This window comes from Macaca mulatta, chromosome 10 (assembly GCF_049350105.2).
Source record: "Macaca mulatta isolate MMU2019108-1 chromosome 10, T2T-MMU8v2.0, whole genome shotgun sequence".
Classification (NCBI taxonomy): Eukaryota; Metazoa; Chordata; class Mammalia; order Primates; family Cercopithecidae; genus Macaca; species Macaca mulatta.
In genome coordinates, this window is record NC_133415.1 from 80941292 (window position 1) to 80969251 (window position 27960).

General features: G+C 44.6%; 1 protein-coding gene across 15 annotated transcripts in view; it reads left to right on the top strand.

The window, feature by feature from the left end:
- Positions 1-27960, top strand: part of FASTKD5 (FAST kinase domains 5) — a 54276-nt gene that overhangs the window by 12426 nt on the left and 13890 nt on the right. For 9 of the 15 annotated variants that reach the window (XR_013398530.1, XR_013398529.1, XR_013398531.1 and 6 more), the window contains exons 2-3: positions 25916-26010; positions 26747-27947. Coding sequence is in view for 10 of the 15 variants with exons in the window: in XM_077948008.1 (XP_077804134.1) it covers positions 25957-26010; positions 26747-27947 (1255 nt within the window). In the remaining 5 variants the exon portion in view is untranslated. 15 annotated transcript variants of the gene reach the window in all.

A 27960-nucleotide genomic window follows, 5' to 3' on the forward strand; every position in this document is an offset into this window, starting at 1 on the left:
TTTCAGTATCTGGCACCAATTCTGACCCAGTCATTTGTGATCCCTGGCTCTTGTGATATGCGGAAGATTTCCAGGCAGTTTTTGTGGAACACCTCCCCGTCCAGCTCTAATCAAGCACCATATAAACAAGAAATTGCCTGGTCAAACCTGTGAGGACTATATTCTGACTGCCAAAAAGATCAATACTGACACCAGAATGGCAGCTACTCTCAAGTCGTTAAAACTTTTAAGATACCGAGCACTTTGCAGTCCTTCTGCCTGTGGTGCAGCCCGAAGTGTATCATACTGGAATGTGAGCAGCAAACAGCATGGGGGACAGGACCCTCCAGAACACATTAGCCTCTGCCATTCTGCCAAAAGAGTTAAGAACATTTGTAGCACCTTCTCTTCTCGGAGGATCCTCACAACCAGCAGTGCCTGCCCAGGTTTGGAATTCAGCAAGACTTCTTCCTCTAAGGCCAGCACTTTGCAGCTGGACTCACCCAGGGCCACAAGAGTTGATGAAGAGGATGTAGAAGTTTTTGATTCCTTTGCAAACATCCGAGTTTTCCTACAGCTAAGACCAGAATACCGTGTTCACAGCTATAACGCATCCGAGACTTCTCAGCTCCTGTCTGTTTCAGAAAGTGAACTAATTTTGCACAAAGTCACAGTTTATCAGAATAAACTGCAGGCCCAAGTCATTGTTGATTATTTGTGTAAGCTGAGCTCTTTGCCTGCAGAGCAGCATCCTGTCTTGCTGCGCAGTACCAGCTTTGCTCTGCTCTGCCAGCTGAGTGTGAAGAAGATACAGCTCTTTGATACCCAAGATCTGATCAATGTTTTGAAAGCTTTTGTCATTTTAGGAATCCCTCACTCCCATTCAATGCTAGATGTGTATGAGACCAAATGTTGCCATCAAGTATGGGAGATGAGTATGGATCAGCTCCTTTTGGTGGCTGATCTCTGGAGGTACTTAGGCCGCAAAATACCTCGGTTTTTAAACATTTTTTCTAGTTATCTTAATTTGCACTGGAAAGATCTATCCTTGTCTCAGCTTGTTCACTTAATTTATGTTATAGGTGAAAATCGTCAGGTATCCCAGGACCTAATGCAAAAATTGGAATCATTGATCCTTAAATATATAGATTTGATCAATTTAGAGGAGGTTGGTACCATCTGTTTGGGGTTCTTTAAATCAAAGACTAGTCTCTCTGAATTTGTCATGCGGAAAATTGGAGACTTGGCTTGTGCTAACATGCAGCATCTGAGTAGTCACGCCTTAGTGAATATTGTTAAAATGTTCCGTTTCACTCATGTGGATCACATCAATTTCATGAAGCAGCTTGGAGAGATTGCTCCTCAGCGAATTCCTTCACTGGGAGTTCAAGGTGTCATGCACCTGACTCTCTACTACTCGGCCTTACGCTTCCTGGATGAAGGAGTAATGAATGCAGTGGCTGCGTCTTTGCCTTGTAGAGTGGCACACTGTCGAAGTAAAGATGTTGCCAAGATTCTGTGGTCATTTGGAACTCTGAATTATAAGCCACCCAATGCAGAAGAATTTTACTCCAGCCTGATAAATGAGATTCACAGAAAGATGCCTGAATTCAACCAGTACCCAGAACACCTGCCCACCTGCCTGCTAGGCCTGGCATTTTCAGAGTACTTTCCAGTAGAGTTAATTGATTTTGCTCTCAGTCCAGGGTTTGTCAGGTTAGCTCAGGAGAGAACCAAGTTTAACCTCATTAAGGAACTGTATACCCTTGACGGTACAGTTGGCATTGAGTGTCCAGATTACAGAGGCAATCGTCTTAGTACTCACCTTCAGCAAGAGGGGTCTGAATTTCTGTGGAATTTAGCAGAGAAGGATATGAACTCAAAGCCTGAATTCTTAGAAACTCTCTTTTTACTTGAGACCATGTTGGGGGGGCCCCAGTACGTCAAGCACCATATGATTTTGCCTCATACCCGATCTTCTGACTTAGAGGTCCAGCTTGATGTTAACCTGAAGCCATTACCATTTAATAGAGAAGCCACACCAGCTGAAAATGTAGCCACATTAAGGCTTAAGCATGTGGGAGTCAGCCTTACAGATGATTTGATGAATCAGTTACTAAAAGGGAAAGCAAGAGGACATTTCCAGGGCAAAACTGAGTCAGAGCCTGGGCAGCAGCCCATGGAGTTAGAGAATAAGGCAGCTGTACCTTTGGGGGGCTTCCTTTGCAATGTAGCAGATAAATCAGGGGCCATGGAGATGGCTGGCCTGTGCCCCTCAGCCTGCATGCAGACCCCAGGAATGAAGCTGGCTATTCAGTTCACAAACAGGAACCAATATTGCTATGGCTCCAGGGATCTCCTTGGACTGCACAGTATGAAGAGGCGGCAGCTGGCTCGGCTTGGCTACCGTGTGGTAGAGTTATCCTACTGGGAATGGTTCCCACTACTGAAACGAACTCGCTTAGAAAAGTTGGCATTTCTTCATGAGAAAGTATTCACCTCTGCTCTCTGAAGGGCATTTAGGGGCATTTCTATGACAAAGCTGTAGGTGTATACTGTACCAGGTGTTGCAAAATGATTATAAAAGCCAGAATGTAAGTTTGGCAATAAAATAGTCTATTGAGGAGACTTAGTTGTGTCCAAGGCAGATTAGAGCTAGTGTATGTTACTGTGAATTGTAATGTAGTTGGATTGTACAAATTGCTGCAAATGTATACATATTACTCTTAGTAAATAATAAACATCTTAATATGTCCTACGGTCAGTAAGTCCTTGTTGGATTTTTCTTTCTGTTTACCAGCCTTATGTCACAGAGTTTTTAGAATAAAAGTATAGTCAGACATTGTGTAAAGCCAATTTTTAAAAATTTTATTCTTTTCTGGAGACCCCCCCCACCCACTCACAGATATTTTTATTGTTTTTCTTTTTAAGCCAGTTTTTTTGTTTGCTTTTTGAGACGGAGTCTTGCTCTGTTGCCCGGGCTGGAATGCAGTGGCATAATCTCAGCTCACTGCAACCTCCGTCTCCTGGGTTCAAGCAATTCTCCTGCCTCAGCCTCATGAGTAGCTGAGACTACAGGCATGTACCACCACTCCTGGATAATTTTTGTATTTTTAGTAGAAACGGATTTTCTCCAGGTTGGCCAGGCTGGTCTCGAACTCCTGACCTCAGGTGATCCGCCTGCCTTGGCCTCCCAAAGTGCTGGGATTACAGGTGTGAGTCACCACGTCCGGTTTTTTTTTGTTTTTGTTTTGTTTTTTTGAGACGGAGTCTCCCTCTGTTGCCCAGGTTGAAGAGCAATGGCGTCATCTTGGCTCACTGCAAGCTCCGCCTCCCAGGTTCAGGCAGTTCTCCTGCCTCAGCCACCTGAGTAGCTGGGGTTACAGGCGCCTACCACCACGTCCACCTAATTTTTGCAGTTTTAGTTGAGATTTCACCATGTTGTCCAGGCTGATCTCACACTCCTGACCTCAGGTGATCCACCCACCTCGGCCTCCCAAAGTGTTGGGATTACAAGCATGAGCTGCCACAGCTGGCCTATACCTTGTTTTAAAATAAGAATCTCATGCTGGACGTGGTGGCTCACGCCTGTTATCTCAGCACTTTGGGAGGCCAAGGTGGGAAGATTGCTTGAGTCCAGGACTTTGACACCAGCCTGGCCAATATAGTGAGACCTTGCCTCTGCAAAAAATATAGCAAATTAGCCAGGCATGGTGGTGTGCTCCCGCAGTCCTAGCTACTCACGAGGCTGGGGTGGGAGGATCTCTTGAGCCTGGGAAGTTGTGGCTGCAGTGAGCTGAGATGGCACCACTGACCTTCAGCCTGCACGACAGAGCAAGACCCTAACTCAAAAAAAAAAAAAAAGGGGGGGGGGACCAAGTGTGGTGACTCAGGTCTGTAGTCCCAGCACTTTGGGTAGCTGAGGCAGGCTGATCTCTTGAACCCAGGAGTTCCAGACCAGCAACATGGCAAAACCCCATCTCTACTAAAAATACATAAAAGTAGCTGGGCATGGTGATGTACACCTGTAGTCCCAGCTACCTGGGAGGCAGAGGTGGGAGGATCACCGTAGCTTAGGAGGTCGAGACTGCAGTGAGCCGTGATTGTGCCACTGCACTCCCATCTGGCTGACAGAGTGAGACCCTGTCAAAAACAAAAAAGCTCTCATAGCTTCACTTACATTTCAGGATTTTTCCTCCAATACATCTTTTCACATGCTCTAAAATTAAAATTCTTACTCTTGTTTAGATGTGATTGATTGTCCTTAGTTGCTGATTCTTTTTGCTTTAAAGAGCCATTTCAGAATTAGTGAACTTAAAATTTTTTCCTGGCTCCCTCTTCCACATTTCTACTTGTCTTGCATAAACTGCCCCTACCCTCCTCATATTTTTCTTCTTAAAACTGGACCTAGAAGAATAGAATTACATAAGCGCCTGTTGGGCTAGTGGTTCCCAAGTCTGATGCTTAGGCAGAATGGTTTTCATGGCAGTTAGCTCAGATGAGAAGGAAACATGCTACTTGTTATATTAGGAAGTCCAGTGGGATTCAGGTTTGGTTGTGTTAGAGCACAAACTTAAGGAGATTGTGTATATATAAGAAACATAATATAGGTCACAGATACAATATATGTGATTTGCAAATAGTTTTTCCCATTCTGTGAGTTGTGTTCACTTTCTGTTTTTAATGTTGTTGAAGCCCAATTTATTATTTTTTCTTTTGTTGCTTGTGCTTTTGGTATCATATTTAAGAAACCATCACCAAATCCAAGGTCAGGGAGATTTACCCCTATGTCTTTTCTGATAGTTTGAGTTCTTTATATTTAGGTCTTTGATCCACATTGAGTTAATTTTTATATGTAGCATGAGGGAACAGTCCAACTTCATTCTTTTGCATGTGGGTATCTAGTTGTCCCAGTATCATTTGTTGAAGAGAATATTCTTTCCCCGTTGAATGGTTTTGGCATCTGTGTCAAATCAATTGACCGTACATGTCGGGGGTTATTTATGGATTTTTATTTCTATTCCATTCATCTATTCTTATGCCAAGTCCACACAATTGGGAGGTATGAGTCCTCCAACTTGGTTATTTTTCAATATTGTTTTAGCTACTCATGGTCCTTGCACTTCCGTAGGAATTTTAGGATCAGTTTGCCCATTTCTGCAAGAAAAGCCATCGGGCTTTTGATAGGGACAGTACTGATTCTCTAGTTTGCTTTGGGGAATGTTGCCATCTTAACAGTATTAAGCCTTCTAATCCATAATCATGGTATATCTTTTAATTTATTTAGATTTTTAATTCTTTCAGGAATGTTTTATAATTTTCAGTGTATAAATCTTACATTTTCTTAGTTTTTTGTTTTGTTTTGTTTGATATAGGGTCTTGCTCCAGCAGCCAGGCTGGAGTGCAATGATGTGATCGTAGCTCACTGCAGCCTCAAATCCTGGGCTCAAGCAATCCTCCAACCTCAGCCTCCCAAGTAGCTGGTACTACTACAGGTGCACGGCATCATAACCGGCTAATTTTTCTTTGTTGTTGTTGTTTTGAGACGGAGTCTTGCTCTGTCACCCAGGCTGGAGTGCAGTAGCACGATCTCAACTCACTGCAAACTCCGCCTCCCAGGTTCAGGCAGTTCTCTGCCTAGCTTCCCGAGTAGCTGGGATTATAGGCCCCTGCCACCACGCCCAGCTAATTTTTTGTATTTTTAATAGAGGCAGGGTTTCATCATCTTGGCCAGGCTGGTCTTGAACTCCTGACCTTGTGATCCACGCACCTCGGCCTCCCAAAGTGCTGGGATTACAGGTGTGAACCACTGTACCCGGATGTTAAATTTATTCCTAATTATTCTTTTTTGTGCTATTGTAGATGCAATTGTTTTTAAAACTTCTTTTATGAATTATTAATTGTGAGTGTTTAGAAATACAGATGATACACCAGGCGTGGTGGCTCACACCTGTAATCCCAGCACTCTGGAAGGCTGAGGCGGGCAGACCACTCGAGGCCAGGAGTTTGAGACCAGCCTGGCCAACATGGTGAAACCTGTCTCTACTAAAAATACAAAAATTAGCTGGACGTGGTGGCACACACCTTAGCAACTCAGTAGACTGAAGCATGAGAATCAGTTGAGCCCAGGAGGCAGAAGTTGCATTGAGTTGAGATCATGCCACTGCACTCTAGCCTGGATAACAGAGCCAGAGACTCTGTCTCCAAAAAAAAAAAAAAAAAGACGGATGATTTAACCTGCTATTGTGCTTAATATTCATTTGTTAGCCCTAATAATTTTTTTGTTGTTGTGTGAATTCTTCAGAATTTCTTGTATAGGCTTGTTTCATCTGTGAATACAGTTTTATATCTTCTTTTCCATTTTGGATTCCTTTTTTTTCTTTTTTCTTGCTTTATTGCTCTGGTTGGAACTTCTAATAAGATGTTGAATACAAACAATGAAAGTAGGCATCTTTGTCTTGTTCTGGATCTTAGGGGAATGTTTCCAGTCTTTCACCCACCATTGGATATATACATATACTTTTCTTTCTTTCTTTTTTCTTTTTTTTTTTTGAGACAGAGTTTCTCCCTGTTGCCCAGGCTGGAATGCAGTAACGTGATCTCTGCTCACTGCAGCTTCTGCCACCAGGGTACAAGCGATTCTGATGCCTCAGCCATCCAAGTAGCTGGGATTACAGGAGTGCGCCATCACGCCCGGCACCTTTTTTTTTTTTTTGAAACAGAGTCTCACTCTGTCACCCAGGCTGGAGTATAGTGGCACGCTTTCAGCTCACTGCAACCTCTACCTCTCAAATTCAAGAGATTCTCCTGCCTCAGCCTTCATAGTAGCTAGGATTATAGGCACCCACCACCAGGCCCAGGTAAATTTTTTTGTATTTTTAGTAGAGACAGTGTTTCACCAAGTTGGTCAGGCTGGTCTCGAACTGCTGACCTCAGGTGATCTGCCCACCTTGGAGTCCCAAAGTGCTGGGATTACAGGCGTAAGCCACCATGCCCGGCCAATTTTTTTTGAATTTTTAGTAGAGATGGGGTTTCACCATGTTGGCCAGGCTGGTCTTGAATTCCTGGCCTCAAGTGATCTGCCCACCTCGGCCTCCCTGAGTGCTGGGATTATGGGTGTAAGCCACCAATCCTGACCTCTTTTTTTTTCTCTTTTTTTCTTTTTAAGACTGTCTCACTCTGTTGCCCATACTGAGAGTGCAGTGGCACTGTCATAGCTCACCACAGCCTTGACTTCCTGGACTCAGGTGATCCTTTTGCCTCAGCCGTCCAGGTAGCTGAGGCAAAAAAAAAGAAAAGAAAAAGGGTCTCACTCTGTTGCCCAGGCTCAAGTGATCCTCCTGCCTCAGCCTTCCAAGTAGCTGGAACCACCTGTGGGCACACTACCACATCTAGCTAATTTTTTACATTTTGTAGAGCAGAGTCTTTCTATGTTGCCAAGGCTGGTCTTGAACTCTTGGGCTCAAGCATTACTCCTGCTTCAGTCTCTCAAAATGTTGGGATTACAGGCATGAGCCACCACTCCCGGCTGAGTATGATGTTAACTATGGGTTTTTTATAAACCTTTTATCATGTTGAGGAAGTTATTTTTTATTTTTATTTATTTATTTTTTTGAGATGGAGTTTCGCTCTTGTTGCCCAGGCTGGGGTGCAATGGCGTAATCTCGGCTCACCACAACCTCTGCCTCCCAGGTTCAAGCGATTCTCCTGCCTCAACCTCCCAAGTAGTTAGGATTACAGGCATGTGCCACCCATGGCTAATTTTGTATTTTTAGTAGAGACGGGGTTTCTCCATATTGGTCAGGCTGGTATCAGAAACTCCCGATCTCAGGTGATCCACCCGCCTTGGCCTGCCAAAGTGTTGGGATTACAGGTGTGAGCCACCACACCAGGTGAGGAAGTTATTTTTTATTCCTAGTTTGCTGAGTGTCCAATAAATATAATATGCAGCAAATACTCTTTATTTTTAAAATTTTTTCAGCACACACCACCTTTTGGATTAAGTGAACATTCTTTATTTTTATTTGTCAAATCTGGCAACTGGCCGGGTGTGGTGGCTTACGTCTATAATCCCAGCACATTGGGAGGCTGAGGCGGGCGGATCACCTGAGGTCAGGAGTTCAAGACTAGCCTGTCCAACATGTTGAAACCCCGTCTCTACTAAAAATACAAAAATTAGCCGAGCATGACGGCACGTGCCTGTAATCCCAGCTACTCAGGAGGCTGAGGCAGGAGAATCACTTGAACCCAAGAGGCAGAGGTTGCAGTGAGCTGAAATTGTGCCACTGCACTCAAGCCTGGGCAACAGAGCGAGACTCGGTCTAAAAAAAAAATCTGACAACCCTAAAAAAGTAGAGGGGAGATGGGGAGTGGAGGGGGGGCAGCAAGGGCAGCAGAAAAACAAACTGTTAGTACTATGCTCAGTACCTGGGTGACATGATTATTTGTACCCCAAACCTCAAGCATCATGCAGTATACCCAGGTAACAAACCTGCACATGTGTCTCCTGAATCTAAAATAAAAGTTGAAAAAAAAAAAATCTGGTAACCCTAAGAAAGATGCAGCATTAAACCAGCGTGGTTTTTTGTTGGGTGAATTGGCAGAAGAGACTTAAATGTGTTTACATGTTGAAGATAGGTTTCAGTAGTTAGAGATAAGTTGAAAATTCAGGAGAGAAGCAAGAGCAGATGGAGTGGGCCATGGAGGAGAGGGAAAGGGTTAGGGTCAGGTTGTATGTTGGAGAGACTGGCCACCTCACCTGGGTTCCCATAGAATTTTGCTGACGCTGTTGTTAAGGTGCTGAGTAAATGTTATAAAAACCTTTGTAGATCTTGTTTTGAGACTGAGTCTCTTAGGGGAAAGACTGCTTATCTGTTCCTCGTTTTGAGCCTATATGTTTCTTAAAAGTAAAAACTGGGCCGGGTACAGTGACTCACTCCTGTAGTCCCAGCACTTTGGGAGGCCAAGGCGGGCGGATCACCTGAGGTCAGCAGTTTGAGACCAGCCTAGCCAACATGATGAAACCCCATCTCTACTGAAAATACAAAAATCAGCTGGGCATGGTGGTGTGTACCCATAATCCCAGCTACTCAGGAGGCTGAGACAGGAGAATTGCTTGAGCCTTGGAGGCGGAGGTTGCAGTGAGCTGAGATTGAACCATTGCACTCTAGCCTGGGTGACAGAGTGAGACTCTGTCTCAAAAAAAAAAAAAAGTTAAAACTGAGGCCGAGGCCGGGCGCGGTGGCTCAAGCCTGTAATCCCAGCACTTTGGGAGGCCGAGACGGGCGGATCACGAGGTCAGGAGATCGAGACCATCCTGGCTAACACGGTGAAACCCCGTCTCTACTAAAAAATACAAAAAACTAGCCGGGCGAGGTGGCGGGCGCCTGTAGTCCCAGCTACTCGGGAGGCTGAGGCAGGAGAATGGCGGGAACCCGGGAGGCGGAGCTTGCAGTGAGCTGAGATCCCGCCACAGCACTCCAGCCTGGGCGACAAAGCAAGACTCCGTCTCAGAAAAAAAAAAACAAAAACAAACAAACAAACAAAAAAAAAAACTGAGGCCGAGTGTGGTGGCTCAGCACTTTGGGAGGCTGAGGTGGGCAGATCACAAGTTCAGGAGTTTGAGACCAGCCTGGCCAACATGGTGAAACCCCATCTCTACTAGAAATTTAAAAAATAGCTGGACATGGTGGTGCGTGCCTATAATCCCGGCTACTCAGGAGACTGAGGCAGGAGAATCGCTTGAACCCAGGAGGTGGAGGTTGCAGTGAGCCAAGATCGTGCCATTGCTCTCCAGCCTGGGTGACACAGTAAGACTCCATCTCAAAAACTAAAAATAGGTTGGGCACGGTGGCTCACGCCTTTGGGAGGCCAAGGTGGGTGAATCACCTGAGGTCAGGAGTTTAAGACCAGCCTGGCAAACATGGTGAAACCTCATCTCTACTAAAAATACAAAAAAATTAGGTGTGGTGGTGGGTTTCTGTAATTCCAGCTACTCGGGAGGCTGAGGCAGGAGAATCGCTTGAACTCAGGAGGTAGAGGTTGCAGTGAGCCAAGATCGCACCATTGCACTCCAGCCTGGGCAACAAGAGTGAAACTCTTGTCTCAAAAATAAATAAATAAATAAAAATTAAAAATAAATAAAGAGTAAAAACTGTGTCTACTTGTGCCTAGCACAGTGCCTTGCACATTAAGCCCTTAGAGGGTGATTTGGCTCCATGTGATATAAAACTGCACGCTTCTTTGGGGCTCTCACCTGTGTTCTGGTCTTTTTGCACACCTCTCACTGGTGGGTAACTGGGATGGACTGGGACAACTGTCTTTCATTTTAACCAGTTCTAAGAAAAAGGCACATGAGTCAAACTTTTTTCATGGATGGACAGGTAACTCAATTTAGAAATTATAAGAAGTATTGCACTTCTTTAAAAGCTGAAGTGCCCAATTTATGAAATTGCTCAGTGCATTGGTTTTCCACCCATTCTTTGAGGTGAAATGCTTTTCTCTTACTTGACAGGTAATCTTTTCTTCTTTTTTTCCCTCTGTAACCTGTTTGAGCCTAGTCTTTAAAATATGTGTGTCTGCCAGGATTACTTTTCATTACATCTCTGTGAGACTCAAAGTCAGATTGTATAATGCTGCTGTGGTAACTTTGTAGGCTGAAGGAAGCTGGATGCTGAGGTGTTCAGAAAGTGTCATGGTCACCTTATTCTCTTCTAAATTATCCTTCCTCACTTCCCTACCACCAGGTTCTGAACCTCAACAGCAAAAACAAAAGGTTTGTTTGGTTGCTTCAAGCTCCAAGGAAGCACAGACAACAACCTTCCAGACAGGGCAACCAACTCTTCCACGTTTGCCCAGGACTTTCCTGGATTTAGCACCAAAAGTACCATGTTCTGGAAAACTCCTTAGCTGTGGGTATACCAAAGACAGTTGGCCACTCAACTCCTGGATCCCTTCTTGGCCCTTCCCTTACACTTCCGTTTCTGAGCCCTAGTACTGGCAGCTGCAAAAAGTACTCTGAACATAAATCTCAGTCTTCTCTGCTGTCATCCTGAGACCTCAGGCATACATCAACTTTCAGTACATAAAAGGAAAAAAAGAACAAGTTATCCCACCAGCCTGGTACGTCGGATATTTAAATTTCTGCATGCCCCCCATTACCTCTCCAACTATTTATGTATACATCTTCCTAGATGTAGATTTTTTTTTTTTTTTGAGATGGAGTCTCGCTCTGTCGCCCAGGCTGGAGTGCAGTGGCCAGATCTCAGCTCACTGCAAGCTCCGCCTCCCGGGTTTACACCATTCTCCTGCCTCAGCCTCCTGAGTAGCTGGGACTACAGGCGCCCACCACCACGCCCGGCTAGTTTTTTGTATTTTTTAGTAGAGACGGGGTTTCACCATGTTAGCCAGGATGGTGTCGATCTCCTGACCTCATGATCCGCCCGTCTCGGCCTCCCAAAGTGCCGGGATTACAGGCTTGAGCCACCGCGCCCGGCCCCCTAGATGTCGATTTTAAACAAATGTTTGATCATAATACTTTCATAATACTTTTTTTTTTTTTTTTTGAGACAGAGTCTCCCTTGGTCGCCCAGGCTGGATGGAGTGCAGTGGTGTGATCCTGGCTCACTGCAGCCTCCGCCTCCCGGGTTCAAGCCATTCTCTCACCTCAGCCTCCTCAGTAGCTGGGACTACAGGTGTGCGCCACCACGGCTGGCTAATTTTTGTATTTTTAGTTGCAACAGTGTTTCACCATGTTGGCCAGGCTTGTCTCAAACTCTTGACCTCAAGTGATCTGCCCACTTTGACCTCCCAAAGTGCTGAGATTATAGGCGCGAGCCACCACGCCCAGCCTATATATGCTTTTGCATTTTCCTACATGTATTTATCATTTAAGTGACATGAATGTCAAGACTAAACGTGTCTCTCAAGTTTGTTTCTTACAATGTGGGCAGTGAGCTTTACTGGAGTCTTCGGTGAAGGCTTAGATCTGGGTGAAAAATTTCAAGACTTCTGTGGAAGTAGAGTATTTGGATTTATAAGATAAAATACTTTTTATTTTATTTTATTTTATTTTATTTTATTTTATTTTATTTTATTTTTTGAGACGGAGTCTTGCTCTGTCACACAGGCTGGAGTGCAGTGGCACAATCTCCACTCACTGCAAGCTCTGCCGCCTCCCGGGTTCATGCCGTACTCCTGCCTCAGCCTCCCTAGAAGCTGGGACTACAGGCGCCCGCCATCACACCTGGCTAATTTTTTTGTATTTTTAGTAGAGACAGGGTTTCACCGTGTTCGCCAGGATGGTCTCGATCTCCTGACCTCGTGATCCGCCGGCCTCAGCCTCCCAAAGTGCTGGGATTACAGGCGTGAGCCACCGCGCCTGGCCAAGATAAAAGACTTTTTAAAGGATAACATGAAATTCTTGTGATAAAAGTGTTCTATATCAACTACAGTTGTGATTACCCAACTTTGCACATAGAGTAAAATTGCATTGAACTAATTAGATAGGCACACACAAATGAACGCATGCAGACCTGGTGAAATCTGAAAATTGGTGGATCATTATCAGTATCAGTAGGCTGGTTATGAAGTTCTAGTATAGCTATGCAAGATGTTACAGCCAGGCATGGTGGCTCACGCCTGTAATCCCAACACTTTGGGAGTCTGAGGTGGGTAGATCACCTGAGGTCAGGAGTTCAAGACCAGCCTGGCTAACATGTTGAAACCCCGTCTCTACTAAAAATACAAAAAATAGCTGGGCGTGGTAGCGGGCACCTGTAATCTCAGCTACTCAGAAGCTGAGACAGGAGAATCACTTGAACCCAGGAGGCGGAGGTTGCAGTGAGCCGAGATCATGCCACTGCACTCCAGCCTGGGCAGCAAGAGCGAAACTCCGTTTCAAAATAAAAAAAGATGTTACTGTTGGGGGAAACTGAGTAAAGGGTATGAAAGGGTATGTGGGATCTCTCTGTATTGTTTCTTAAGAACTACACATGAGTCTACAATTATCTTTAAAAGTTTAATTAGATCTTTTAAAAATAAACAATTTATGGTTGGGTGTGATGGCTCACGTCTGTAATCCCAGCACTTTGGGAGGCCGAGGCAGGTGGATCACTTGAGGTCAGAAGTTCGAGACCATCCTGGCTAACATGGTGAAACCCTGTTTCTACTGAAAATGCAAAAATTAGCCAGGCATGGTGGCTCATACCTGTAGCCCTACCTACTTGGGAGACTGAGGCACAAAAATTGCTTGAACTTGGGAGGTGAAGGCTGCAGTGAGCCGAGATCGCCCCACCGCACTCAAGCCTGGGCATCAGAGTGAGACACTGTCTCAAAAAATAAAAATAGGGGCTGGGCGCAGTAGCTCAAGCCTGTAATCCCAGCGCTTTGGGAGGCCAAGGTGGGCAGATCACGAGGTCAGGGGATCGAGACCATCCTGGCTAACACGGTGAAACCCCATCTCTACAAAAAAAAATACAAAAAATTAGCTGGGCGTGGTGGTGGGTGCCTGTAGTCCCAGCTACTCAGGAGGTTGAGGCAGGAAAATGGCGTGAACCCGGCAGGTGGAGCTTGCGGTGAGCCAAGATCACACCACTGCACTCCAGCCTGGGTGACAGCGAGACTCTATCTCAAGAAGTAATAATAATAATAATAATAATAAGGCTGGGCACTGCGGCTCACGCCTGTAATCCCAGCCCTTTGGGAGGCCCGAGACTGGTGGATCACTTGAGGTCAGGAGTTCGAGACCACCCTGGCCAACGTGGGGAAATCCTGTCTCTACTAAAAATGCAAAAATTTAGCTGAGTGTGATGGCGCGTGCCTGTAATCCCAGCTACTTGGGAGGCTGAGCTGGGAGAATTGCTTGAACCTGGGAGGCGGAGGTTTCATTGAGCCGAGATTGTGCCACTGCACTGCAGCCTGGGTGACAGAGAGAGACTCTGTCTCAAAAAAAGTAAAATAAATAAATAAACAATTTCTTAGAAAGTAACTTTGAAATCCTTGTGAGATGCTCAGTAATGCATTATACATAGTTCATTTTCCTCCTTTTAAAGAATGCCCCTCCCTCAAAAGGAAAGAAAAGAAAAGAATAAAAAGAGAAAAACTAAAGGAAGAAAATGCCAAAGGAAAAACTGAGATTACCAGTTTATTCCTAAGTGGTTAGTACCTTGGTACTCATCTTTGATGTCTTCAGGAAGCCGTTTGCAAGGAACCCCTCATGTAGTACAGAAAAGACAGTGGGGAACACATCAGCCAGAGAAAAGTGAAACCTCTTAAAGGGTGAATTGCCTTTAAGTGGTTCAGAATTGCTGTTGTCATCTAGGAGGTTAATAGCAGACTTTTCATTAGTGTCATTTCTCTCTCTGATTATTAGCCTTCGATGACTTACTTCTGACCAGTAGCTTTCAAACTTTTTTTTTTAACTACAACCTTTAGTAAGAAATAACTTTTACATCAAAACCCCAAATGAATAAATGCGTGTGTTTGTGTGTTCACATATATATGTAACTGAAACAAAACTTTCACAAAACAGTATTCACCCTTATATGTGGTACATGCTGATATTTTCTATTCTACTTAATTTTTAAAAATACTAGTTATGGCTCAGTAATTTAAGTTCTTAATTCTCAACCTGCAATTTGGAGAAACACTACCTCAGCCCGCTAAGTGAAGTAGTCTAAACTTTTTAGCATGACATTCAAGGCCTTCCTCATCTAGCTCCATTTGCCTACCCATCGCTGGCTCCCACTCCACCTCTATAGCTAAGTGGCATTTTCAGCATTTCTTGAACCAGCCTCACACTTCCCTCCTCTGTGCCTTGACACTTACTGATCCCTTTCCCCAGGTCTCCTTCCCTTTTGTTCATGTTCTCACCTCTTGGCTCCTGTAGTCTACAGTCTGTGGTAGCATTAGTATGGAGTGTCTGTCGCTCTTCAGAGTTGTCCATGAGATCAGGCATGTGTCCTAGTCATCCTAAGTTCACATGTTACTCTGTGAATTCTCCCCTGAGTTGACCAATGTTTTGGCCAAAACTTTTGACCAATGTTTAAAAAAAATTTTTTTAATGAAGTCACAATAATAAATACATTTTATATTAGATGAAGTGCATGCATTCATTAAATATATTTGTACAAAACTGACTGAAACAATTTCATGACATATCCATACTATTTGCACCTTCATATTTTGTATTCTTTTCTAGTTATTTCTTTTCTTTAACCCATTACTTGATTCCAAAAACCACAGATTGAAAAACATTGATCTAGGTCATCTTTCCTCACTCTGTCATCTGCAGAAAGCTCTGTTACCTTTATATTGTATTACGTGTGTGTATATATATATATATATATATTTTTTTTTTTTTTTTTTTCTTTTTTTGAGACGGTGTTTCGCTCGTGTTGCCCAGGCTGGAGTACAGTGGCACAGTGTTGGCCAAGTGCAACCTCCACCTTCTGGGTTCAAGTGATTCTCCTGCCTCAGCCTCCCAAGGATCTGGGATTACAGGCACCCACCACCACACCTGGCTAATTTTTGTATTTTTAGTAGAGATGGGATTTCACCATATTAGCCAGGCTGGTCGTGAACTCTTGACCTCAGGTGATCCGCCTGCCTGGCCTCCCAGAGTGCTGGAATTACAGGCATGAGCCACCGCACCCGGCTTTTTTTTTTTTTTGAGACAGGGTCTTGCTCTGTTACCCAGGCTGGAGTGCAATGTTGGGACCTTAGCTCACTGCAACCTCCACCTCCTGGGTTCAAGACTATGTTCTATTATATAATCACTGTTAGAAAGAAGTCTTTATTGTTTCAAGACTCACAAAGAAGACCGTTCATTTCATTTCTTTTTGTTCCCACAAGATTTGTAGAGAATGTTTATTGCAGCATTTTTTTCATAGTAAAAAAATTTTAAACAATGTAAGTAATAGGGCAATGGAGAAACTGTTTTAGTTGTACAATTAAATATGAGGAAATTAAAATGAATACACCAGATACAAACATTTCAGTATGGAAAACCTTAATATAATGCTTAATGGAAAAGCAAGTTGCAAGATGATACACATATTATCATTAAGGTATATTAAAATACATGACTACTATATGTTGTTTGTATATATATGCATACCTATACTGATTTGAATGACAGACAACATTAGATAAAGCTTACCTCAGCCGGGCACAGTAGTTCACACCTGTAATCCCAACACTTTGGGAGGCCAAGGTGGGTGGATTGCCTGAGCCCGGGAGTTGGAGAACAGGCTGGGCAACATGGCGAAACCCCATCTCTACCAAAAAAAAAAAAGCCAAAAATTAGCCTGATGTGGTGGTGCATGCCTGTAGTCGCAGATACTCAGGAGGCAGAGGTAGGAGGATACCCATCACTGGAGCCCTGGAAGTCGAGGTTGCGGTGAGCCGAGATTGCACCACTGCACTTCGGCCTGGGCGTGGGCGTGACAGCCTGCTTCCCCCACCAAAAAAAAAAAAAAAAAGAAGAAGAAGAAAGGAAAAATGAAAGAGCTTACCCCTTGGCAAAAAGGGAGAGGAAATAGGATAGGTGCTGGGTTTTGTTATCTTTCAAATATTGCTTTTAACACTGAAATCAGAAGCAAACATAGCAAAATGTTAACATTTGCTAAGTCTAGGTGGTAGGTACAAGAGTGTCTACTATTTTTTTTTTTCTTATAAACCTGTATTGCCATCTTAGAATGCCATTATTACCTGTCTCCAAGCTACTTCTCTGAAAGCAGGGCACATTAGCCATGATCTGAGGTTTTAGATTAAGTTATGCTCAAGCCTTGTCTTTCTTGTACTTAGATGCCACATCTGGCTATGCTTTGTAAGTATTTACTAGACAGTGTTTGCAGTGAGTTCAAGTTACATGGCCATTTCCTTAGCAGGACAGGGGAGGCAGTCTTTCTGGGCTAGGCTGTTTGCATTTTCATGTGTTGAGCCATTATTTTTTTTCTGGATTAAGTGTTAAGGCAGGAGGCATCTGACCTTAAAAGTTCAGGGTATTGGAACAAGATAGATGATAAGATTATACCTGTTAAAGACTTTGATAGCAACCAGGGTCTTACGGAATCCTACTGTTTGGACATCACTATTTCCCACAGAAACAGATATCATTTGTAAGATTTTTTTTTTTTAAATCTGCCATTCTCCTGTGACAACACACTCATTTGTTTCAATTTGCATATTTCAATTTGATCTCCAGTCCTGAGTTGTTTTCTATCACTTTTCCCCCAATCATTCTTTATTATCATTAATTCTTTTAATTTTTTTTTTTTTTTGTACAGACCGGGTCTCACTATGTTGCCTAGGCTAGCCTTGAACTTCTGACCTCAAGCAATCCTCCTACCTTGACCTCCCAAAGTGCTGGGAATTTATAGGTGTACACTACCCCACCCAGCCATTTCTTTTTTTTTTTTTTTTTTGCGACAGTCCCGCTCTGTCACCCACGCTGGAGTGCAGTGGCGCCATCTTGGCTAACTGCAACCTCCACCTCCAGGGTTCCAGCAGTTCTCCTGCCTCAGTCTCCCAAGTAGCTGGAATTACAGGCACCTGCCACCACACCCGGATAATTTTTTGTGTTTTTATTAGAGACGGGGTTTCACCATGTGAGCCAGGCTGGTCTGGAACTCCTGACCTCAACTGATCTGCCCACCTCAGCCACCCAAAATGCTGGAATTACAGGCATGAGCAGTCACACCCGGCTTCACCCAGCCATTTCTTTGTTATTATTATTATTAATACACCTTATAATTTAGAGCAATTTAGACTTACATAAAAATTAAGCATTATTAATGCTGTTAACATCTTAGTGTGGTGTATTTCTTATAATTAATGAGCCAATATTGATAAATTATTATTAAGTTTATACTTTAAGTTTCATTCTTTGTGCTGTATAATTCTTTGTGTTTTGTTTTTGTTTTTATTTTTGTTTTGTTTTGAGACAGGGTCTCGCTCTGCCGCCTAGGCTGGAGTGCAGTGGCACGATCTCGGCTCACTGCAGCCTCTGCCTCCTGCGCTCAAGTGATTCTCCTGCCTCAGCCTTCAGAGTAGCTGGGATTACAGGCATGCGCAACCATGCCCGGCTAATTTTTGTATTTTTAGTAGCATCGGGGTTTCGCCATGTTGGCAAGGCTGGTCTCAAACTCCTGGCCTCAAGTGATCCTCATGCCTTGGCCTCCCAAAGTGCTGGGATTACAGATGTGAGCCACCACGCCCAACCTTTTTTTTTTTTTTTTTGAGACAGTGTCTCACTCTGTTGCCCAGGCTGGAGTGCAGTGGCTCGATCTTGGCTCAGTCAACCTCTGCCTCCCATGTTCAAGCGATTCTTCTGCCTCAGCCTCCCCAGCAGCTGGGATTACAGCCACCCACCACCTTGCCCGGCTAATTTTGTATCTTTAGTAGAGATGGGGTTTCATCATGTTGACAGTCTGATCTCGAACTCCTGACCTCAAGTTCTTTGCCCACCTTTGCCTCCCAAAGTGCTGGGATTATAGGTTTGAGCCACCATGCCCAGCCTGTGTTGTATAATTCTATAGGTTTTGAATTATAGATTTTGAATATATAGGTTTTGAAATGTATAATGTCATGTATCTACCATTACAGTGTAATACAGAGTAGTTTCACTGCCACTTCATTTTTATCTCTATACTCCAGTGCCTAGTACAGGGCTTGCAAATGTTCCATGAATGTGTAATAATATCCCATCTAAAATTAAATATGAGCAAAATAAATTCAGTAGTACAGTACATTTAAAGAATAATTTGCCACAACCAAATAGAATCTCTCCTGGGAATAAAAAGGATGGTTTAAAATTAGAAAAATGTGTTAATATATCCCATTAGTCTGTCAGATAAATAATAAAAGACAATATATAGAGAAAAATCAGAATTCAGAGCATACTCCTGACTTTCAAAAAATATGAAAATTAGAATGCTTTATTAACATAAAGATGATATTTCAATTAACAATCAACATTTAGGCCGGGCACAGTGGCTCAAGCCTGTAATCCCAGCACTTTGGGAGGCCGAGACGGGTGGATCACGAGGTCAGGAGATCGAGACCATCCTGGCTAACATGGTGAAACCCCGTCTCTACTAAAAAAATACAAAAAAACTAGCCGGGCGTGGTGGCGGGCGCCTGTAGTCCCAGCTACTCGGGAGGCTGAGGCAGGAGAATGGCGTAAACCCGGGAGGCAGAGCTTGCAATGAGTTGAGATCCGGCCACTGCACTCCAGCCTGGGCGACAGAGCAAAACTCCGTCTCAAAAAAAAAAAAAAAAGGCCGGGCGCGGTGGCTCAAGCCTGTAATCCCAGCACTTTGGGAGGCCGAGACGGGCGGATCACGAGGTCAGAAGATCGAGACCATCCTGGCTAACACGGTGAAACCCCGTCTCTACTAAAAATACAAGAAAATTAGCCGGGCGAGGTGGCGGGCGCCTGTAGTCCCAGCTACTCGGGAGGCTGAGGCAGGAGAATGGCGTGAACCCGGGAGGCGGAGCTTGCAGTGAGCCGAAATCGCGCCACTGCACTCCAGCCTGGGGCACAGAGCAAGACTCCGTCTCAAAAAAAAAAAAAAAAAAAAAAAGGTCAACATTATGTTCAAAGAGAGACTTTTTCTTTTTTTCTTTTTTTATTTTTTGAGATGGAATCTTACTCTGTTGCCCAGGTTGGAATGCAGTGGCATGATCTCGGCTCACTGCAACCTCTGTTTCCTGGGTTCGAGCGATTCTTCTGCCTCAGCCTCCAGAGTAACTGGGGCTACAGGCTCGCACCACCATGCCTGGATAATTTTTGTATTTTTCATAGAGACTGAGTTTATCATATTAGCCAGGCTGGTCTTGAACTCCTGACCTTGTGATCTGCCCGCCTCGGCCTCCCAAAGTGCTGGGATTACAGGTGTAAGCCACCGCACCAAGCCCAAAGAGGCATTTTCTAATGGGCACAAACGAGGATGGCAACTGTCTTACTTTTTGTGTAATTCCGGAAGTTCTAGCTAATGCAGTAAAATGAGAGACAGAAATAAGAGTTAACATTTTGTGAAAGGAATTCTCATTATTATCAAGATAATAGGATTGGAAAAAAAAAACAAACTGAAAATGTGTTAAAATCAATAAGAGTTCAATGAGACAGCTGAACATATAATAAAGATACCAAAGTGAAAAGCTTTCCTATATAGCAATGACCAGTTAGAAAAATTAATGGGTTAAGAAGAACCTTTCATAAATAGCAACCTTAACTAGAAATATGTAGGACCCCTTAAGTTAAAAAGTCAAAATTGTACTAAGACCAAAGGGAAAAAAAATGACAAAAATCTACCTAAGATTTTTATCTTAATGTAGTAGTAAAAAGTTGCAAACAAGTTGGGTTTGGTGACCCATACCTGTAGTTCCAGGTACTTGGGGCACTCAAGCAGGAGGATTGCTTGAGCTCAGGAATTTGAGACTGTGGTGCACTGTGATGGCACCTGTGAGTAGCCACCGCACTCCAGCCTGGGCGACAGAGTGAGACTCCATCTTTAAAAAAAAAAAAAAAAAAAAAAAATGTAAACAACCTAAATGTCTCCCAAAAGGAGAATTATTTATGCCCTCTGCTCCACCCTCTTTTTTTTTTTTTTTTTTTTTTTTGGAGACAGGATCACACTCTGTCACCCAGGCTGGAGTACAGTGGTATGATCATAGCTCACTGTAGCCTCAAACTCCTGGGGTCAAGCCATACTCCTGAGTAGCTGGGACTATGGACACATTGCACCGTGCCCAGCTAATATTTTTAAAATTTTTTGTAGGCTGGGCACGGTGACTCACGCCTGTAATCCCAGCACTTTGGGAGGCCAAGACAGGCGGATCACGAGGTCAGGAGATCGAGACCATCCTGGCTAATGCAGTGAAACCCCGTCTCTACTAAAAATACAAAAAATTAGCTGGGCGTGGTGGCGGGCGCCTGTAGTCCCAGCTACTCAGGAGGCTGAGGCAGGAGAATGGCGTGAACCTGGGAGGCGGAGCTTTCAGTGAGCCGAAATCTCGCTACTGCACTCCAGCCTGGGCTACGTGCGAGACTCCGTCTCAAAAAAAAAAATTTTTTTTTTGTAGAAGTGGCATCTCACTTTGTTGCCCAGGCTGGTCTCAAATTTCTGGCCTTAAGCAATCCTCCTGCCTTGGTCTCCCAGAGTACTTGGATCATAGGTATGAGCCCCTGTGCCCAGCCTATTTATACCCCACGTCGTTCCAAAATTATTTTAAGCTACCTTTCATATTGTACTCTATTACACAAAAATAAATAATTCAGGCAGGAAGAAATGTGAGGGATGGGCCACAGATTTTATTCGGAGCTTTCTAGCAGCCAGAGTCAAGAAGGAATGTGATCCATCTTCATACCATAAAATATTGAATTGCTTGCAATAAACAACTCTTCTAGTACTGAGACCAAAGAGAAAATTTTCTTATGGGTCTCCAAGAGAGGATACCATATAGAACAGACAATGATCATTTGGTCCACTAAACAAAACAGTAACTGACTTTATAGAGCTGTTTCTTATTGAAGTTCCTTGTCACACAGTGCCAGTGAGCAGCTTTGTGAAGAGTATTTGCAGGGGGTGGTGAGGTTGGTGATGGTTGTGGCTGGGATGAACATGAGGATAGGCTGGTGCACTGGTCTGAGGGTCAGCTCAATGGAGTGGTATATTTTAGAGATCATGGTTCTCACCTGATATGTTCTGCTACCGTGGTGTCCTGTGAATCTTCACAAGTTGGCCACTGAATTTTTATCAATGTGTTACATTTATTTTTGCAGCTGGTGAGGATCAAAACTGCTAAGAAATCTGTCAGATAGTGGTGTGTGGGATAAGATCTGCAGCAGCCACGAGGAGTGCCAGGCAAGAGGCAAGAAAAGCCACTTAGACCAGCACCAAGGAGTGTGTAACAGGGGCTGGAATGAACTCTGTTCTGTAAATGTTCCCTCAACTTACATTTTGATGAGTGCTGTGGAGAGCAGGTAGTCTGTGTTTGGTCAGGGTTAGGTCCATATGCTTTTGTAGTTGACTGGGGTAGTTGACAGTCCCTGAGGCAGGTGGAGAAGCCTCATGAGCTGAGATGCTTGAACAGAAGGCTGACTCACTTCCACACAGAGGTGGGAAGAAGTAGCTAAGGGCATACCAAGATTTTCCTTAACTTCAGGTCTGATCTAACACATGTTGGAGAGGGCAGTCAAGGTTTCCACATCTCTGTATCTTAGAGCATAATAGCCACATTTTAGTCTAGAAGAACTCTTATTTTATTTTACTTTATTTTATTTTTTGAGACAGGGTCTCACTGGCACTCAGGCTAGAGTACAGTAGTAGCACAGTCATAACTCAGTGTAACCTTGCACTCCTGGCCTCAAGTGATCCTCTTGCCTCCGCTTCCCAAGTAGCTAGGACTAGAAGTGTGCACCACCACACCTAACTAATCTTTTTATTTTTTTGTAGAGACGGGGTCTTGCTGTGTTGCCCAGGCTGATCTCAAACTCCTGGGCTCACGTGATCCTCTCACCTTAGCCTCCCAAAGTGTTCGGTTTATAGATGTGAGCCACTCCGCCTGGCTTTGTTTTTTCTTGACTGTCTGTCAGGGCCAAGAGGGGAAGAGGGAACTGCCTGGGACAGTGAAAATAAAACCCTGTCAAGTCCTAGAGCCCCCTAACCTCAGCCATCTGCTGGCGGCCAGCGCCATTCTGCTTTTGCCTGTCTCTAGTGTCATCATCTATGTCAGTAGCATATTATCTGCTTTCCTTTGGCATCCTAGGCTTGCTTTTCCAAGGAGGAACATTTTATTTCGTTGGCTTGGCTGTATATTTATTTTAATGGTTCTATATTCAATTAAAGTGAATGGCTTAATTTTACTTTTAAAACAAACTGACAGGAAGCTACTGTGCTAGTTGGGCAGGGAAGCTGGGGAAAATGCTGCTCTAAATGAGTTCTGGTGTCCTGCCTTAAAAGAAATAACTGTAGGAGTTCTGAGGATATTTGCAGACACAATGCATCAGATACGTCATTCATTTTTACTTATTGTGGAGAACACAAAAGGTATCAGAAGCCTGGAGACATTGTTAATATAATCTTTCAGAAAAGGAATTGTAGAAACTTTAGTCCATGTGGATTCCAGGCCAGATTCTAAAATTCTCTGGCAAAGCAAAGGTGTGTGTGCCTCAAAGTGGGAAGCACTAGGAGTTTCAACACAGGCTCACAAAGAGCAGGAGACTTTAGGCCAGGGGCTCTCTACCCCATGAGATTCATGTTACTTCTATCACGATGAACTTAAAGCCAAATAGTATAACCTACTTACGTACACACGCTAACGTGTGTAGGTCCACACACACATACACACCCTTCCCCCACCACACACAGAATGCCCTAACAGTACTGTAAAGGAAAAAATTTTAGGTATGATAATAAAATTTATTCTCATGTATAAATGTTTGGGTGCGACCATATTAGAAGGCATAAAGAAATATTCAGAAGCTTTTACCATCATGCAGGAGCATGTGGAATGCAGACTGCTACAAATGCAGACTGGCTGAGGTGGAGAGCTTTGCTCTCGGTGATGTGATTTTCAGAAATGGTGGGCAACTCTTGGTAAAGGTCTGAACAAAACCAAGTATGACCTTCCTTTGGCTTACGTGGAAGTTCCCATCCTAGGAAATTTAGCATATATGAAAACCATGTTTAAAAATACTTTGTGTTTATATGTAAAACTGAGTTAGGGGCTAAGCTGAGGTAATATACATTTACAAGGCCCATGACAGATCTTCACTGTGCAGCAACTATCCACTCAAATGTTGCAGGACGCTCAGTATGCCTGGCTCCTGCAAGTGGCTCCTACTGATTATGACAACAAAAGGGGCCCAGAGGGTGACCCTGTCCCTGTTGGGCTAACAGAATTTTTCATGGCCATGACCGTCAGGGAGAAAAGCATAAATGGCTCGCTGGCCTCACCAAGGAGTTGAGTTCCACTGGAGAGGTCTGCCACTGGGAGGGGTGTTTTCAGTGGCTTCCCTGCTTCTCTGCGGAGTTACCAGAAGCCATTGGAATTGGCCATTAAAATGACTGCTTGCATTAGATCATTAGATGTCCTTTTTTTTTTTTTTTTTTTTTTTTTGAGGCGGTGTTTTGCTCTTGTTGCCCAGGCTGGAGTGCGGTAGCACAATCTCGGCTCACTGCAACCTCCACCTCCCGGGTTCAAGTGATTCTCCTGCCTCAGCCTCCCAAGTAGCTGGGATGACAGGTGCCCGCCACTGTGCCCAGCTGCTTTTTGTATTTTTAGTAGAGATGGAGTTTCCCCATGTTGGCCAGGCTGCTTTTGAACTCCTGACCTCAGGTGATCTGCCTGCCTTGGTCTCCCAAAGTGCTGGGATTACAGGTATGAGCCACCGCGCCCAGCCTAGATGTCCTTTTAAGGTGCTTTTCAACCCTAATAATTTCTTTCTTTTCCTTCCTTTCTTCCCTCCCTCCCTCTCTCTCTTCCCTCCCTCCCTCTCTTCCCTCCCTCCCTCTCTTCCCTCCCTCTCTCTCTTCCCTCCCTCTCTCTCTTCCCTCCCTCTCTCTCTCTCTCCCTCTCTCTCTCATCCTTCCTTCTCTCTCTTCCCTCCCTCTCTCTCTTCCCTCCCTCTCTCTCTTCCCTCCCTCTCTCTCTTCCCTCCCTCTCTGTCTCTCTCCCTCTCTCTCTCATCCTTCCTTCTCTCTCTCTTCCCTCCCTCCCTCCCTCCCTCTTTCTCTTTTTCTTTCTTTCTGTCCCTCCCAACTTCCTTCCTTCCTTCTGTTCTTCCTTTCTTTTTTTCTTCTTTTCTTTCCTTTTTTTTTTTTTTTTTTTTTGAGACGGAGTCTCGCTCAGTCGCCCAGGCTGGAGTGCAGTGGCGTGATCTTGGCTCACTGCAAGCTCCGCCTCCCGGGTTCATGCGATTCTCCTGCCTCAGCCTCCCAAGTAGCTGGGACTACAGGTGCCCGCTGCCACGCCCAGCTAATTTTTTGCATTTTTAGTAAAGACGGGGTTTCACTGTGTTAGCCAGGATGGTCTCGATCACCTGACCTTGTGATCCGCCCGCCTCGGCCTCCCAAAGTGCTGGGATTACAGGCGTGAGCCACCGCGCCCGGCCTCTTCTTTTGTTTTTTCCTTTGAGACAGGGCCTCACTCTGTCACCCAGGCTGGAATGCAGTGGTGTGATCATAGCTCATTGCAGCTTTGAACTCCTGAGCTCAAGTGATCCTCCCACCTCAGCCTCCCAAATAGTTGTGACTACAGGTGCCTATCAGACATAGCAAGACCCCTACAACTTTTTGTTGTAGAGATGGGGTCTCTACAACAAGACCAGCTATGTTTCCCAGGCTGGTGTTGAACTTCTGGGCTCAAGCAGTCCTACCACCTCAGCCTCCCAAATTGTTGGGATTACAGGCATGAGCCACCACACCCGGCCTCTAATAAATTTTCTATTTCTTAATGATGTGTTTGACTCATTATTTTCATTTTAATAAGAAAACATAATTGCATTGACAAGTATTAAATGACAAGGATGCTTACCACCACTGCAATTATTTTTTGTGACCCTTTCCATTCTGAACACTCTGTCCTTTCTCTGAGCTCAGCTACTTTTGCCACTCCCTTCCTGTGGCGACCCCCAGCACAGCTGATGGGCCTTGCCTCCATTGGATCTTTGGAACAGCTGTTGGCCAGAGAACTGGCAGGTCTTTGCTAACCTGTTGAGCCTGCCAGAGAAGTCTTCTCTATAATTTTTCAGTGACTGATTTTTCCCCAACATCATGTATAGGATATAAGGAAAGTGAGTATAGACTGTTGAGAGCGTGTGTGTTCAAGTTTTTGTTGCTATCCTGTTTGATTCTCTTAAGAATCAACGTCTGAAAGTTTAGAATTGAATTTTACATTTTCTAATACTTAGTTTTATTTCCTATTTAAGGCTGCTTCTGATGCTTGGAAGCTATCCTCTCAGCCACAAAGATGGTAATAAATCTTTGCCTCCCGCAGTTCAGACCAAGAATTCACTGCAACAAGGTAAACAAAACAAATATATATACATAAATATATGCTATCTTTGTCATGTGTTTCATCATTTCCTGCCTTATGTGTGTGGATTTGATTCAGGCTTACTGCACTTTTGCCCTTGTTACTTTAGATTCCATCAGATGGTATTTAGGTAAGCATGGGGCAGGCTCACCTCTGGAATCACACAGCACCACGATGAGGTGAGCTGTGACTCATTTTGTGCAGGGTCCTCTTCACTGTGCTCTTTGTTCTTTGATGATCAATCTCAAGTCTTGTCAAAGTCATAGCAAAGGTAGAAATACTTTCTCTCCCCCGCAGTTCTCTCCCCAGATACTGTTTTGAAGGGAGTTTTGGTTGGATTGGGCAGGATTTTGTTGCTTGCTTTTTTTTGGTGGAGGGGAGGGCAAGGAGGTGAGGGACACGGGGTCTTGCTATGTTGCCCAGGCCTATCTAACTCCTGGGCTAATGGGATCCTCCTGTCTCAGCCTCCCAAGTAGCTGGAACTACAGGTGTGTGCCAACATACCCAGCTAAGTTGCTCGTATTTTTAAGGTTGGGCAATACTTGGGGACATGGTTGCCCTTGGCCTTTGATCTGATCTTGGGTGCCTGCAGAAAAATCTGGGACAATTCAGTTGAATAGAGGAAATTTTAAAACGAGGAACCTCAGGCTTAAGCATTTTCTTACAAGCGACAAATTGTCTTCATTTGGATCATTGTATCTTGCTTTTTTTTAATTAAATCTAGATATCAGCTGATGGTTATGAAGTAGAAAATCTCATCTCTGAAGATCTCACAAAGAGAAGTCATGGTTTCAGGACAGAGTATTTCATTAAGCCACCAGTCTATGTGACAGTTTCATTTCCCTTTAATGTGGAAATCTGTAGGATCAACATAGACCTCACAGCTGGGGGAGGTCAGAACGTCACCGGCCTGGAAATGTACACATCTGCCTCATCTAGCAGAGTGTCTTGGAATACTCCCCAGTGCCGGACCCTGGGCCCAGCTGAGCCATCTGTCCCAGACAAGGAGGCGTTCACCTTGGTAGGCAAAGTCTTACTGAAAAACCAGAGCCAAGTGGTGTTTAGCCACAGGGGCTTCAAGGCCAGGCCCCCTTTTGGCCCGATGGAAGCCACACTCCCCTCCCCTGCTGTTGTGGCCCAGGAGCTCTGGAATAAAGGGGCTCTTTCCCTTAGCCATGTGGCCCACCTAAGGATCTGTATCACCCATGTGACAGGCGGCGGTATCCCTTGTATCAAGCGGTTGGAAGTGTGGGGTCAGCCGGCCAAGACCTGCTCCCAGGAGGTGATAGACAGCATCCTGCTAGTCGCCTCAGAGAACCTGCCTCAGGATGTGGCTCTGCAGGCCCCAACCTTGCCCATGGAAAGTGACTGTGACCCCGGGGACCAGTCTGAGAGCCAGCAGGCCCCCTCCAGCCTGCAGAAGCTGGCCGAGATCATTCAGGATGTGCCTGAGGAGTTCCTGGATCCCATCACCCTGGAGATCATGCCTTGTCCCGTGCTGCTGCCCTCAGGCAAGGTCATCGACCAGAGCACGCTGGAGAAGTGTAACCGCAGTGAAGCCACATGGGGCCGAGTGCCCAGTGACCCTTTCACGGGGGTAGCTTTTACTCCACACTCTCAGCCCCTGCCTCACCCCTCCCTCAAGGCCCGGATTGACCATTTCCTGCTCCAGCACTCTATCCCTGGCTGCCACCTGCTTGGGAAAGCACAGACGGCATTGGCAGTGATCCCTTCTTCCATTGTTCTGCCCTCTCAGAAAAGGAAGATAGAGCAGGCTGAACATGTCCCAGACAGTAACCTTGGTATAAATGCTTCCGGTTTTTCTGCCACAAGCCCTTTGGTCTTACCCACTACCTCAGAGCACACTGCTAAGAAAATGAAAGCCACCAATGAACCCAGCCTGACACACATGGACTGCTCGACAGGTAATTCAGTATC